The sequence below is a fragment of the Thunnus albacares genome, chromosome 15, assembly GCF_914725855.1.
Source record: "Thunnus albacares chromosome 15, fThuAlb1.1, whole genome shotgun sequence".
In the NCBI taxonomy this organism is placed as follows: domain Eukaryota; kingdom Metazoa; phylum Chordata; class Actinopteri; order Scombriformes; family Scombridae; genus Thunnus; species Thunnus albacares.
Window position 1 is genome coordinate 26,605,209 of NC_058120.1, and position 16,406 is coordinate 26,621,614.

At 39.4% G+C, this 16,406-nt stretch overlaps 1 protein-coding gene across 5 annotated transcripts in view; it reads left to right on the plus strand.

Annotated features, from left to right (window-relative positions):
• The window catches only part of syt16 (synaptotagmin XVI), a 41,489-nt gene that overhangs the window by 21,334 nt on the left and 3,749 nt on the right, over window positions 1–16,406 (plus strand). For 4 of the 5 annotated variants that reach the window (XM_044374413.1, XM_044374411.1, XM_044374412.1 and 1 more), the window contains 2 exons: window positions 7,961–8,185; window positions 12,783–13,024. In XM_044374413.1, the coding sequence (XP_044230348.1) occupies window positions 7,961–8,185; window positions 12,783–13,024 (467 nt within the window). Of the gene's footprint in view, window positions 1–7,910; window positions 8,186–12,782; window positions 13,025–16,406 lie in introns of all 5 variants that reach the window. The other variant, XM_044374410.1, reaches the window with a different exon arrangement.

Consider the following 16,406-nt stretch of genomic DNA (forward strand, 5'->3'; position numbering starts at 1 on the left):
CAGACCGAAAACAGCCCTGCATTAAAACAATGCAAGGGGATGTGCTGGTGGAGGTGTGTTTGTTTAAGGTACCAGCAAGACGATGACATACAAGCTTATCGGATGTCAAAACACAGAACAGCGGTTTGTAAAATCAGGATTTTATAACTCACGAAAGTTATTGTGGTGGCAACTGTTTTATCTTTCGTCTCAACGATCTCGTGGTTAACAGCAGATACACGGCGTTGACGTCACAAACTAATCATGAGCTTCCATGTATGTGGTTGGCCGATGCAGCGCCTTCGTCACATTGTTGCAAAAGTCGAACCAGGTGCAACTATTTTGCTAGGTGACCGCTGCAGTTTTTTTGCCAAGCCCTCTGCGTTGTTTTGTTTGAGTTGGAGTTGGAGTTCTTCTGGTGTTTCTTATCCTGTCACATGATCTTCTTCAGCAGACAGAGTTTGCTCATTTGTCATGAGGTTTTCTAGCAAAAATGCCAAACATTTCCAAGTGAGGGATTAATCATCTGATTTATATCAAATGATTAATTGATTAATCGAGAAAATAATCTGCAGATTGTTTGATGATGAAAACAATCGTTAGTTGAAACACTAATTCCACCACAACTCCTTCTTAAACCACATATTGATGTTTTTAGATTTCTGTTTGTTTGTGGCTGTTTCCCTGTTTCCAGTCTTTACACTAAGCTAAACACATCCAGACTCCAGATTGACGTCCATCTGAACATCTCACTCTCAGAAAGAAAGATAGTCAGACTATTTCCCAAAATGTTGAACTAAATCCAAGAGTCTACCACTGAAAACCTGTAAGACAAGTCTGTCTTGATATTTCTTAAAGATGAACGCTGGCCGAATGAGCGCCGCAGCTTTCTAGTCAAGGTTCATTGATTATATAACCTGAATCACCTCAGAGAGAGAGTACGTGACTCCTTTGCTGTAAGACTCCAATTAAACTCATCAGGAACAGAGAGAGAGAGCGAGCGAGCGCGTGGGCAGGTTTGTATTTGTGCAGCGGTTTCTGTGGGCGAGTGTGTGTCTGTGAGAGAAAGAGTCGAGTGAGTCAGTCACATACCGCCACAAAGCTCTGCTGCAGCTCACATGAAAAAAATATTAACATTATAAAACCTTGGAGAAAAGTTCAGCAGTGAGGGAGAAAGAGCACATTCGGAGAGGAACAGAGAGAATGAGACAAGTCGGTTTGTAGTTTTTGTTCTCTCTGTTCAGTCCGTCTGTCCTCTCCCACTTGTCAAACACCGCTAACGCCCAGAGTAAAGGTCACCGAAGGCTAACTAAATGTTAGAGCATCTTTAGCTTCTATCTATCAAATCTAATGTAAACAAAGTTTTCGCCAACTGGAATCTAAACACACACCATCCTGCTCTTCTAGCTACACACGAGCTAACAGTTGAGTGTGGTTTTATATGACGGGCTGGGTTAGCTTGTCATAACTAAATCGCATTTGATTGGATACATTTAGGTAACCGCCCACAAGTTCAAGATGAGTCGTCAACATATTTTACAGGAAAAGACAGTTAAAACATTAACTGTAGCCAGTGGTTTTCCGATGTCACAAGCCGCAATTTTGTTGTTGGGAAAGTTTTATTTCATTAAAGTTGACGATTGTGTGCTTTGGGTGTTTACAGTGGTCATTTACATTTAAAGGGTTGTAAATCTCGTTCTTCAAATAGATTGTATAACACTACAGTCATCACATACTCAGCTCTGATAAGGTTGTGTGTAAAGCTCCTTTTGTATGAAAACATGCAACCGCAAAGACATACTAAGAGTGGCTTCTTATTGCATAGAATAAAAGTGATGCAGGGGTGTAGAAGATTAAGATTGAAAAGATAAAAACTGAAATGAAAAAACCTAGCAAGAGAAAAACTTTGTCTATTTAAATATTTATTAACAACAACAGTAAATAATACAAAGAAGAAGAAAATCTCTGCAGTAGAGAACAAATTATTTTTGTCTAATCAATTCAATTGTTTCCTGATTCAAAATGACAGAATCCTACACTCCTATTTTTTCCTCTTGCTAGCTCTGTGTGTGTGTGTGTGTGTGTGTGTTTGGTGTGTGTGTGTGTGTGTGTGTGTGTGTGTGTGTGTGTGTGTGCATGTTCTGGTAACTGCAGCGGGCAGGGAGACAGGGGCAGGCATTTATCTGCATTTATCAGCCCTCTAAGTGGCTGTAGGAAAAGCAATGCTTGCTGGGAGTCGAGCTGACAGCAGTTTTTCTTGGATCGATCCTCCGCAGCGCTGCTCCAGTTCATGACAAAACAGTTCACAGCACAGACTGCCACCCGCCAAAGTGGGTGGGCGGATGCTAATGGACACATGTTTATCATGTAACAAGAGATAAATGAATAATGTATATGTAAATGTATTTTTCATTTCAATGTGTCTTTAAAGCATCATACAGTGTTTTTGCATGTTTATTATAAAGTTCAGCATCCTGACCTGAACCCAACCGGACACATGACCAGGTGGGCAGTTTTCTATGTGAAGCTTCAGGTCTGGGTTTTAGTATTTTCAAATGTACTCTCACTGAGCACTTTATTAGGAACACCTGTGCAATCTAATGTAACCAATGCAAAAGCTCTGCCATAAATTCAACATTTACGAACTTTTTACATTTTCAGTTTTTGTTGACGTTGTCAGAAAGGTGATAATTCTACTTTATTATTGAGGTATAGTGGGGTGGTGGTGGTGTACTGGAGTGCATTATATTGAAAAGTGTTCCTAATATTCTGTCCTCATGTATGTTAATGAGGTGGACAAAATAAAACCACATGAGCTGACAGTGTGTAATGTGTTGGTTGTGGCTCGTAGTGATGAACCTACAGAGAATTATCAGCAACTCTACAGCTCCCATCGGCTTTACGGAGCTTTATAGTGAGTTTCAGCTCATTGTTTATCTGTCCGGCTGCAACTTTACTGTTCTGGTTCACTCTCAGCGCTCTCATAGTGTCGTTTTCTGCCACAGCAGGCAGCTGTTTTCAGAGAAAAAGCTGTAAAAAGCCGCTGTACACTACCTGCTCAGCACCAAACGGCAAACAGACACAGTTAGCTGTAGACTAGCTGGTGAACATAGTGGAGCATTTAGCAGCTAAAGAGCCAGATATTTCCCTCAGGAGTTGGTAGAGAGCAGAAACAGAGCTAAAAGAGAGTGAATATTGGACTTACATTCACCAGGTGGACAGAAACACAACTCCAAATGAATGTTGGCTCAAAAAAATCAGTTGCTGCAGGTTTAAGCAGACCTCAGTTGCTGTTCTTGGACTAAACATTTAACTACCAGTTAGTAGTTAAATGTGTCACTTTAATTTCGAAACCTGCAAAGAAAAGCTTTTGTATTTAAACAAGTTTTGTAGCTTTGAAACTGGAATGAAGCTCAGATGACACATACTGGTCAGCTGGAATGAACAGATTTTTTTTCAGTATTTTACTTTAAATACGCTGGTGGGTTGGATCAAGCTGGAGACCGGATTCTTCCTGCCCCACTAGTCAAACAATGAGCAAACACTGAGCTGGTTTCTCACCTGCAGCAGGTGGAGCAGCTGCGGCTCTGTTGTAGGTATTTCCAGTCGGTTTCCTGAACAAACAACACATCCTGGTTGGAGTCTCTCTCTTTAACTTTCACAACTCAAAATCCTCTGGAGCTTCAAAGAGCGAGGTAGGAGCTGCTTTCATCTATAATATCAGTCAATGTAGTTTTAAACCTTAAAATAGTTTCATTTCTGCAAGAAACAATGAAAAGCTGATGCGCCACTTTTAATGAATTTGACTTTCTGTACACAAAATATAACAAATAAGGACAAAACATACATTTACACTGTTATGTTTGGAGATCTTATGTGTCCAAAATGTTAATTTGTCAGGAACTAAGCTAAATGTCATTCTTTTAGCTAAATAACACTACATTTTCAGCATTATACGAGCAGTTTTAAAGGGATATTTCATGAGTAAGGAGTATGTAATCCATCACTTGTTTAACCTGTGTACTTACGTAACAAAAAATGTCACAATGGGGCTTTAAACATCTATATTTTTTCTGTTCTTGTACTGCTACTTTCACTAAAGGAGCCCTGGTTGTACTTCCTGTCAGGATGTGATGTTTTTAATGAGCCAATATACTGTACACTCATGATGCTTTTCCATATAATGTACAGGATTATAAATGAATATGAGATTACATTTGTTTCATTATTGAATCAGACAAAAAAATGTAATTGAAAGTGAATAAAAAATAATTTGAAACCAAAAAATTAACTCAAAGGCAAAAGTTTTATTAAAGCTATACAAGAGTGAAACATTTGATTACAATATTCTCCACTTTTCTTTTTTCCTTTCTCTTTTGCTGTCACTTTTTATAGTTTTGCAGCTAAATCTTTCAGTTCTGACACAAAGCTCTTGTGTAGGCAGGTGTTACAGGGCTGCGTCCCAATTGGCCAATTACTTTTGGAGGAACAGATCAATGGTCGGGAAGTGGTACAAAACTGAAAAATTAAGAAATTAAATCCTAATTAGTGAAAGAAAATTTGAGAATATTGTAATCAAATGTAAAAATCTTGTATAGTTTTACTGAAAGTTTTGCCTTTGAGGTCATTTTTTGGTTTCAAATTATTTTTATTCACTTTCAATTACATTTTTTTTTTAATTCTTTCTTTCAGTCATTCAGTTATCATGAAACAAATCTAATCCCGTAGTTGAACAGGTGCAATTTATGGCGTAAACACTGTCTGTGTCGATGAGCTCATGCTGCATGTGCATTCATCAGTTCAAATACATTTCTACTGATAATATTTTTGCTTTATAAATGTTTAAATTCACGTCTTTTACTTATGAAAAAGTATTCTTTTCCATTATGGTTTGACAACTGCTTATTCTACACCTGCATATGTGTGTGCATGTGCATGTTTACTCCATATCATTTAAGGTTTACATAATTTGATAAACTGAAAATTTGTCATAGAAATTTGCACCACTGAAGTACGATATCAACTCGGACAGATCCTCCATCTTTCATCTTGGGGCCCTGGTCTTGAAGAAGTCCTGAATTGTTGATGTAGATTATATTGAATTCAATTGTTGTTAAGTTTTGTTTTAGTGTTTAAAATGTCAACAACAACAAAAAAAAGGCGATCATTATTCCCTGAAGCCTGAGTTAATATGTTCAGATGACTTATTTTGTCTGGCAAATAGTCAAAAACAGAAACAGTTTACTATCATCCAAAACTGGAAACATGGTTTTCATGATTTTCTGTTATTCATATACTGTGACGATGTTGGATGTTAAACAAAACTTGTATGTAGAAATGCTCCCTGCAAGTCAAACGTCAGGGCTTCAACCTGCTCTGAACGCTTCATTTGCAAAGCTACCTCTACTTCCTCCTCTTGATGACATCAGGTTGTTTGCACATGCCCACAAATGTCTGTTCTGTTGCCTTTGCAGCTAAGGTTTTTCCATGTGTTGTAGCAAAATCCTGCTACAATAGTTTGTTTACGTAGCCTCCGGAGCCGGAGCAAGCTTCCTGAAGCTGACCAATCAGAACAGAGTGGGCTCATCAGGAGGCGGGGCCTTAAAGAGACAGGAGCTAAAACGGCCTGTTTCATACAAAGGCTGAACTGAGGGGCTGCATAAAGGGTCACTATAAGATAAATAAGGAGTTTTTAGCTGTAAATCATGCAAAGATATTCCAGTAGAGAACCAGAATATAAATATAGACCCGGAAATGTGCAGAATATATCCCCTTTAACAAATTTTTACTATAGGAGGTTAATCCAGCCATGTGAGTGGGTGATTTAAAGGCACGTTGTAAAGCAGTTTACATAAAAGCTCTGTATAAATGCAGTCAATTTATTCATTGAGCCACATTTCTCCACTATGGAAGCTTCCGCCTGTAAAGAGCTTTAGAAGACAAACGTTAACAGACCAATCGCCCACTCAGAACAGCTTCGTGTTCGGCAGGTAACCATGGTGATCGTTCAGGTAGAGCCAGTGACCTGCACTTTAGAGAGGAGGGGCTGATCGCTCCACTGCAGCGTCACTCATTCAGCTGTTGCTAGCCAATTATGGTGAAATTATGATGTGAGTGGAGTGACCCTCCACCCAGCTGACGCTCTTTCCTTCTCTCAGGCTGTGTGAGAGAAGAGGAGTGCACGGCTTTATATGTCTTCTTGCTTATTTTATAAGCATTTACATCCCATAAACGAGGGGTAATTTTACTCCCACGCAGCACAAAATGACTTTAATACACTGTACCTGCGAGGAGGTGGATGGTGTTGTTGATCTCCACTAGTGAGTCCTGATTCCTCAGTCAGCTGCTGACAGCTTTGGTTTTCAAAATGTGTTTTTTAGTCTAGATTATGTTCCAGGACAAAAAACCTCAGAATGCATTTAATGAGCAAAGCTTTCTGCATGTGATTTAAAGGATAAGGCTGACCAAACCAACAAGGATTTAATCCTAATTACAAATATTGCTGTGCATATCAAAGCCTGATATATCTTATTCCTCTGTGCCGTAGACCTCTGTTGTTGTCCAAAGAGTATTAAAGGGGAACATATTCTGCACATTTCCAGGTCTTTATTTTTAATCTGGGACTCTACTGGAATATCTTTGCATGATGTACAGTTAAAAACTCCTTATTTATCTTCTACTGGTCCTTTATGCAGCCCCTCAGTTCAGCCTCTGTCTGAAACAGGCCGTTTTAGCTCCTGTCTCTTTAAGGCCCCGCCCCCTGATGAGCTCACTTTGTCCTGATTGGCCAGCTCGTCATATGTCAACAAACCATGAAACAAACTATAGTAGCAGGATTTCACTAGTTTTTCTTGTTCTTTACTCCAAATGTCAACGTACATTTTCGAGCTTAAATCCGATTCGAGATATGACAGTGGAAAACACAAACAACACATGGAAAAACCTTAGCAACAACCTTAGCAACCAAGGCTACTGAACGGATGGCGGTTTCTGGGCATGTGTGACAAGCAGACGTCAGCTTGTCTGCGAGGCAGAAAAAAATCGTAAATAAAGCGTTCAGAGCAGGTTGAAACCCTGACTTTTGACTTTCAGGGAGCATTTCTACATACGTTAACTTCAAGCTCTGGAACTATGTTTAGCATAGCGTAATATGTCCCCTTTAAAAACACGTCAATGAGCCACACCGCTGTACTGGGTCACATGTTCCTTCATCATGAAGAGTTTGGTCCTGTTAGTTTTTGTAGAAAGAGCTCCAGAGACTAATAACAGCAATGACATTTTCAGTCTCCGGAGAGTAGTTCTGTGTAAGGCAGACACCACTGAGCATGTGTGGGAACGCAGTTCTGTTTACAGCTTCACTAGCTTGTTGTGCTACATATCACAACCTCTTGACTTTGTTCTATATTGTACATCGCAAAGAACTTCAGTACAAAGTCAAGAGGTTGTAATACGTAGCACAAAAAGCTAGCGAAGCTCTGTAAATGGAATGACGCTCCCACACAAAACTGAAGATCAAATGAAGCTTTATCCATCTAAGTTAGTCAAATCAACTTATCTTCCAAAGTTGCAGCTTTTTTAGTAAAAAGTTCCTTGTGATTTCCTCAGTATTTACCACAACTACAGATGTTATTCTACCAGAGAGATGAATACCATTCCTCCAAAAGATATTTGGTGTTTTGATGACTGTGGTGAAAAAGTTGTCTTACTAAAATCTCTTATCGATGTTTAGTTGGGTTGAGAACACCCATTGAACATCATCCAACATCCAACAGTATGTCCAGGTGCAAATTGTAAAGAAATTTGAGGTATTTAAGGACCAAAGTAATGCAGCTGGATCTGCCAGTTGACAATTCACTCAAGTGTTTTTAATGTTTTCCTTCCATCTGGATGTCCTCTCCTCTCCTCTCTTCTCCTCTCCTGAACTCCTCCAGCTTTTCCTCTTCGTCAATCCCTCTGTTTCCCTGTGTTTGTCTCCGCCCAGTGAACAGTTATGGTGACGATGGTGGCACCAGCTCCTCTGACAGCGAGGACGAGGTCCTGAAGCAGTTTGAGATCTCCGTGTCACGCTCGCAGAGTTTCCGTAAAGCGGCGGCTAACGGCAGTGAACAGCAGTCTCAGACGACTCAGCTGGCGTTGAGCCGACGCCACAAATTCACCCGACTGTCGGACCAGGAGGAGGGCAGCACTGAGCCGTCAGACTGTGAAGGTGTGCTGTCAAACTTTTTACTTTTTGCACTGTTTTCCTCAGCGCACATTAGAGTAGGATGGGGTGATATGACAGTATGTATGAAACCATCCCATTAATGTATTAATTGCATTTTGCATCAATTTGAGGAGGTTCTTAGATATGTCAAGTATTTAAATCAGCTATAATTGATATTTTCATAATAACAATGTATGAGCCAACAGTGTGTAATGTGTTGGTCGTGACTTGTAGTGATGAACCTACAGAGAATTATCAGGGACTCTGCAGCTCCTCTTGGCTTTACGGAGCTTTAAAGCGAGTTTCATCTCATTGTTTATCTGTCCGGCTGCAACTTTACTGTTTTTGTTCACTCTCAGCGCTCTCATAGCGTCATTTTCAGCCAAAGCAGGCAGCTGTTTTCAGAGAAAAAGCTGTAAAAAGCCGCTGTACACTACCTGCTCAGCACCAAACAACAAACAGACACAGTTAGCTGTAGACTAGCTGGTGAACATAGCGGAGCATTTAGCAGCTAAAGAGCCAGATATTTCCCTCAGGAGTTGGTGGAGAACAAAAACAGAGCTAAAAGAGAGTGAATATTGGACTTATATTCACCAGGTGGACAGAAACACGACTCCAAATGAATGATAATGTTGCTCTGTAACTGCTGGATGTGGAAATAAGCAACTGTTTGCTAACAAGTTTAACATATCAATTTAAAAGGTGATGACATGTCAGTGTTGTTTCTGCTGAAAACAAGTCGCCAAAAATCAGTTAATGCAGGTACATATTTTTAGACAAGACAAAAAAAGACATTCCTGTGAGTTTCAACATTCAAGATTTTATCAATATTACCCACTAACTCCAACATTATAGCATAAGCATTGATTGGCCAATTGATAGAAACAAGGCAAAAAGAAGTGCACAATGTGTTTGAAGGGAACGTTTGATTGAATGAGTTATTGTATTTACATATGAAAACGTAAAACAATTCTAAAATGTTAAGCTGTATAAAGTGGTTTTTGACTGCTAGAGAGCAAAGAGTGACAGCTTAGATGCTTAAACCTGCAGTAACTGATTTTTTTTTTACCACTTTGGCTCAGCAGAAACAAGCTGCAAAAAACAAAATTAACATATTTATTACGTTGATAACGTTGAACTTGTTGAACAAACAGTTGCTTATTTCCACATCCAGCAGTTACGGAGCAACATTATGATTCATTTGAAGTCTCTTTTAGCTCTTGTTTCTGCTCTTTACCGAATCCTGAGGGAAACATCTGTCTCTTTAGCTGCTAAATGTTCCACTATATTCATGTATTTCTGCTGTTTGCTGCTTCCAACAGGTCTTGACTAAGCTTGTGAGTACAGAGTAACTGTCTGTAATCTTATATAAGGGAGAAGTGATTGTCAGTTGCATCAGTTTATCGTTGTCAAACTGGAAGCCTAAAATCCATCAAACAGAAAATCTGAAAGATCCCTCCACTAATCCATCGCAGCATCAGTGAGCCAAAAGGCCCCAAATAATGTTTTTACTGCAGATTAGAGGCTGTAAAGAGCTCAGAGAGGCTCAGTGTGATTGGACCGCTGTGGCTGTGGACAGACAGCAGCTTTAATTAAGACACTTGTTTGTACACAGTTGTTTTCTGGTGTTTGAAGAATGACTTCAGCAGCACACAGAGCTCATTTTTTACTCTGCTTTTTTTTTGTGAGATTGATGTTTCCAACTACTGTAATGTAATTCTGTTGGATCAACTTGATTCTATGTTAATCAAGCAGATTTATTTTTTCACATCGTAATTGTTGTTTTACCAGAAAAGCTTTTTATTTTGAATAGACTTTGAAATTCAGGAAATGTCTGCAGTTGAGTTTTAAACAAACATTGACAAAGTTTAAGTTTTGTGGCTCTTCAAATGTTCTTTCCTAAAAAAATTGTGGTTAATGATAATTCCAACATCCAGCAAAACATAATCTGGATTATCATTTGAGCCTGAAGTGACATTTTCCCACCCAACAAAGGCAAAAGCAAATTCTCCTCTGCTTCACACACACACACTTACATGTATAAATGTGGATAAATAAAAAGAGTAAAACATTTGTCACACTGATTTATCACTACAGAGGAAGAATAACAAGACTAACCCTTTGGCAGCCTCTAAAACAACAACAACACTCTGATATTTAAGCTATTAAATTCTCATTTATCTTAAAAACACAGCTTCACTTCTCCAGAAAGACTAATGAAACCCTCAATAACAGATTATACTACAGAAAGAGGAAGATGAATATTTAACTTTACTGATCGATGGCTTGAGATGAAAAAGTACATTTTCTGGAGGATATTGTGAAAAGATGTTCTAGTTAAATGGACATTTCTCTTTATTATTGTGTATTTTGCATATGATCATTTTGAAGAAGTGATTGATTGTGATGTTTTATATACATATATGGTGATTTATTGGTCACATGATGAATAGGTGAAATGTTTATAAGTGAAACAGAAAAAAAAAAGTAAATCTGTGTGGTGTGCAGGTGTGCAGCAAAGCCTCAGAGCTTGTTTTTACACCACTTAACTTGTTAACCGATTAACATCACATTCACGTTCATCACGGTGAGCAAACACAAATGTTTGTATGGACTTGAACGCACCTCTTTGGTTTGGTGAGCAGCTGGTCGGTTGGTGGGCGGTGACATTGTTTGGTCGGAGGGGTTGTTCTGTCTCCGTGACTTGCCTGGTATTTATTTTCCATCTTTAACCAACATGTGAGCGGTGCAGTGACATAACCCACAAATGAACAAGGTGACACACACACACACACACACACACACACACAGGCTGATGACTCACCTCAGCCTGTTGCCATGGCGAGCACTCAATGCAGCCATTGATATAACAGTAAGACCAACATTAATGACGGTGAATAGGAGATAATTGCTATTGATTGGTCTGAGGTACGGCTTGTTCTCCAAGTGTTTCTGTCTCAGGAAAAGGCCAAGGTTTAACAGATTACACAATATCGCCTCTGTTAACACACAGCAGTCCTAAACAAGGTTTAGGGGGCTTCTTTTAGACCTCTAAGACTAAATTAGATGCTATACCAGAGAGAGGCAACCAGAACGACTTGTCACATCATGTACAGCCAGGTCAGCTTGTAAGTATTTGTCTGTTTCCACCCTTCAACATGGTAAAATGATATGTGAGTTATTTATTTCATTCAAAGGATCAGTCAGAGATTGTCAACAAATCTCAAGTGCAGAGTCAAACCAACAATGAACTGATCTACTAACAAGTATTGTGTGTGTATCCAAAGCCTGATATATCTTATTCCTCTGTGCCGTAGACCTCCGTTGTTGTTCCAGAAACTATTAAAAACACGTCAGTGAGTCACACCGCTGCACTGGGTGACATGTTCCTTCGTCATGAGCAGTTTGGTCACGTTAGTTTGTTTAGAAACGGCGCCGAAGACTAATAACAGCATCACGTTTTCAGTCTCTGGAGAGTAGTTCTGTGTGAGGCAGACGCTACTGAGCATGTGCATGAACGTGGTTCCATTTACAGAGCTTCACTAGCTTGTTGTGCTACATATCACAACCTCTTCACTAGAGCCGATTAGTCGATTAATTGATTAGGTCATTGACAGAGGATTAATCATTCACTATTTTGATTGTTTTGAATAATATTTTTAAGAGAAAATGTCTTAATTCTCTGTTTCCAGCTTCTCAAATGTGAATATTTTCTGGTTTCTTTTGTCCTCTTTGACAGTAAACAGAATATTTTTGGGTTTTGGACTGTTGGTCAGGACAAAACAAGACATTTGAGGAAGTCACCTTGGGCTTTGAGAAACAGTGACCAACATTTTTCACCATATTGGAACATTTTGTAGACCAAACAACTAATCAATTAATCGATTATGCGACATCAGTTGCAGCCCTACTCATGACTTTGTGCTACACTGCAAATTTCTCAAAGAGCTTCTGTACAAAGTCAAGAGGTTGTGATATGTAACACAATAGACTACATATAGAAAAAATATGAACGTAGCCACCGTGATGTCACCCACTGGTTTCTTAAGAGTGGTTCTGAAGCTCAAAGTGGGCGGCTCCAGCAGTCGCCATCTTGGCAGTGCCTGACTCCGCCAAATTTCCGGCTAATCCAAAATGGGCAAAGAGGTGGAGCTGAGACAGGCCGGATGAAGCCTGGATGCTGAAACAAGCCACCTAGCGGCTAGCGACATGTCACAGCCACATCCTTAAGTATGCATAACTTTATGACTTAATAAAATGAGTTATAAAAAAATTCACCCCCCAATACAGTTGTCATGAAATTAGTTATAAAGACCAAAACCATTTTTTATACCAGGCTGTAAACATGTTTATTTCTGCTGTAAAGTTGGGCATTTGAACATGGGGGTCTATGGAGACTGACTCGCTTTTGAAGCCTCAAGTGGCCATTCAAGGAACTGCAGTTTTTGGCACTTCTGCAACAAGCTAGCGAAGCTGTAAACTGAACCACATTCCTGCACATCTACTCAGAACTACACTCTGTCCTCACACCCGCAGATTTAAAACCGGCCAGCAGGGGGTGTAATGCTGACTTTCCTACTCTGTTGCCTCCCTTCTGCAGACATGGAGGCACAGAAGCAGCAGCGTTTCCTGGACCCGCTGTCTGCAGCAGCAGCAGCAGAGGATGAGGGGGCGTCTGCAAACTCTCCGGACAAACCCGCAGGAGTCGAGGCGCCCCCATCAGGCGCCAAGGACAGTCCCACACTCAGTATAAGCCGGCAGGCCGCAGATGGCAGCGAGGACGTGGAGACGGCTGTAGACAAAAATGACCAGACAGACAGCTCCTCCGCCTGGAGCCCTGAGGTACTGCAGCCTGACATTTCAGATATTTTATGTATTATTTAGTGTAGCAGACACTTAAGTGTTTCTGCAGGGATCTTAGATTTTGTGTTTGTGATAATCAAAGTAAACCTCTGAGTGTTAAAACTTGTACCTGACCTGAAAAAGATCCATCATTATCTTACCTGTTCATCACAAGAAAACAGATACGCTTTGGTCGTCAATCCAAAACTGTGTTGCTAGATCGCACTGTGAGACAGGTCCACTGAAGACCCATTTGGAGCTTTGGTGGCCTGCAGAAAAATTCTGACAGTGTCAAAAAATTTAAGACCAAATCCTCAAAACTCCAGAACTCCCCTGAGAGTCGGCACGTTTTTAGGTTCTCTTCAGTAATCCAGCGATAGACGTCTGTACATTATTGGGTACATTGCAAACAGAAACTGCTAATAACTATTTCGGCATACTTTTAATGGTGCCAATTTGTAAAAATATAAAAGTTGAAGCCCACAGCTAACAGCTAAAATTATAAGAACTAGATACCAGACTCAGAGATCTATTCATCTATTAAATCGACGCATAAGCCAAAAAAGTTTTATAGCTTCCGATTTGCTTCTGTGTTGTGTGGTCCACTGAATATTCGCTGGCTCATTGACTTTACATTGGGATGACGTCACTGATTTTAAATTGCTTTTTCAAGGTTTTACAGATATAAAACCTTCATGGATTATAAATTCATAACATAAAAACTTATAATTGTTTGCAGTTCGACGTGTCAGTCAGCAGTTTTACAGATGTCTCTTTTATAATGCTGGTCTGTGGGGAATACTGCGAGTGGCCACTGGGAATAACTGGCAGAGCGGTGGCGCCGTATCAGCTCTCCTAATACACCCAAGCAGTTAACTCACTGAATCAATATTGTTATATTTCTTGTTTATGTCCCTAAAGCATTATGGGATCTGTAGCTCCAAAACCAGAGAGCATGATTATCACAATGATCAAAAACTTTTTTTTTTCATGTTGCACTATCAATATTTTTATGACATCATTAATGCCCAGAATTTGATATTCTTAGAGCACTGACACTCTCCTCTATCCATTTATATACAGATATGTTCCCTGTGTTGAAAACCAGTAGACAAAAAATGAGACTTGACTTCATGACAAATCCTTCAAAAAAACTTTAAAAATCATAACATTTCACACTTTTCTGGTCACAATAATCAGCCAAAACAAAAACAAAAAAAAAAAAAACAAGGCAGGCATTGAGGATTACTTAACAGGGTCAGTGAGCTGACCGCAGCCCTGCTGTTACCCATCATGCTTGGCTGAGGTATCATCATTCAGCTGTGAGAGGATTATCACGCTGCCATGTTATCCTCTCAGGTTCATTTTGGAGGAAAAAAAACAAACACGGCGCTCTGAGGCCTTGAGGTTTCGTATAAATAGTTGATATATTTCCTTCAGCTCTCCACGCTCTGTTGGCTTACAAACAGAAGCTCATGAATAATAATCATTGTATATATGTGTGTGTTTATGTGTTTGTATGTTTGTGTGTGTGTATATATGTGTGTGTGTATTGTGTTGTGTTTGTGCACGTAGGAGACTGCAAAATGTAGAATCTAACAACTTCTCAGTCACCAAATCACACTTTGAAATTGGGAGCAATCTGTGCAGTACACACCTCCTACACACACACACACTCTCTCTCTCTCTCTCTCTCACACACACACACACACACACACACACACACACACACACTGATATCTAGAAACGCTTCATAAATAACAAATGAGGTTGGATCAGTGGATCAGCAGAGAGGGAGTGCCATGTTGTAGCAGTTTATTTATACAGTTATATAACAGTCTTAATAATGCTGCTGTAGAGTTAATACTACACAAATTGACACATGATAGATTCACAGTAAATGTTACAAGAACATAAATGGATAATAACCAGTAGGTTATGTACTACTAATCCTTCCTGAGTTTCTTTAGCTCTGTTCCTCTTACAGTTTGTTGATTTTGGTGACAGATCAAGTTTCCACAAGCTGATAAAATATTGGATTGATTACAGAACATTCTTATTCGCTAAGCTTAGATGTTACTGACACTTTGGTTCTTCTTTAAAGAGGACATATTCTGCAAATTTCTAGCTCTATATTTATATTCTGGGGCTCTACTAGAATATCTTTGCATGATTTCCAGTTAAAAACTCCTTATTTATCTTATATTGCCCTTTATGCAGCCCCTCAGTTCAGCCTCTGTCTGAAACAGGCCGTTTTAACTCCTGTCTCTTTAAGGCCCGCCTCCTGATGAGCCCACTCTGTTCTGATTGGTCAGCTTCAGGAAGCTTTCTCCGGCTCTGGAGGCTACGCAAACAAACTATAGTAGCTTTTTATAATTCTTTACTCAAAACGTAGACTTCTCAAATCCATCCGTACATGATGGAGCTGAATCAGATGTGAAAGATGAGAGTGGACAACATGAACAACACATGGAAACACCTTAGCAACCACCTTAGCAACCAAGGCTAAAGAATGGACGGTCGTTTATGGGCAGGTGTGACAAGAAGGTAGAAAAAACAATGCAAACGAAGCATTCAGAGCAGGTTGAAGCCCTGACTTTTGACTTAAAGGCAGCATTTCTACATACGTTCACCTCAAGTTTTGGAACTTTGAACCATGTTTAATATCTGACATCATAACAGGATATAAATAACAGATAATCACCAAAAGAAGAATATGTCCCCTAAATGATCTGATGTCTTAATTCACTTTTGGGTGACATTTTCTCCTACAGTAATAAAGTTTAATAAAATGACATAATGGGGAAATGATCACAAATAAACTACCCCAACCCCCAAGCCTGCTGAGACAAAAAGGAGCATTTCTGATATTTTTCCAAAGACCTTTTTTCTTCATTTTAATAATACATAAAATTTCATTTAAAAATCATGTTGAACATTACGTTTGACTGAAAAGAGGGATGATTAGATATGATTTCAGTTGGACTTTGACAACTGCTGCTACTGTCAAGTTATGTTCTTAGTTTCTGTGCGGCTCCCCCACTTGAAAGGGATTGATGTATCTACTCAATGACCAAACGGCTGCTTCTTTTTCCTCCTTTTATTTTGGTAGGCTCAGCAATTTAGCTTGTCATTGCATCAGGTGAAAAACCTGAATTTAGAAACCAAACAGAAAAGAAAATATATAACAATATATACGCACCTGTAAAAACATTGTCTCACACTAAATGTGGATAAAATTAAAGCCCAATGCTGACTCACTCTTGGCTCAATATCAGGTCCTGCATGCATTTCACTGCATTTCAACATAAGTGTTTAGCACAAAGTACTTTATACGTATATTCATTTAAAATAATATCAAATTATGCAGCCCTTTAAGCAA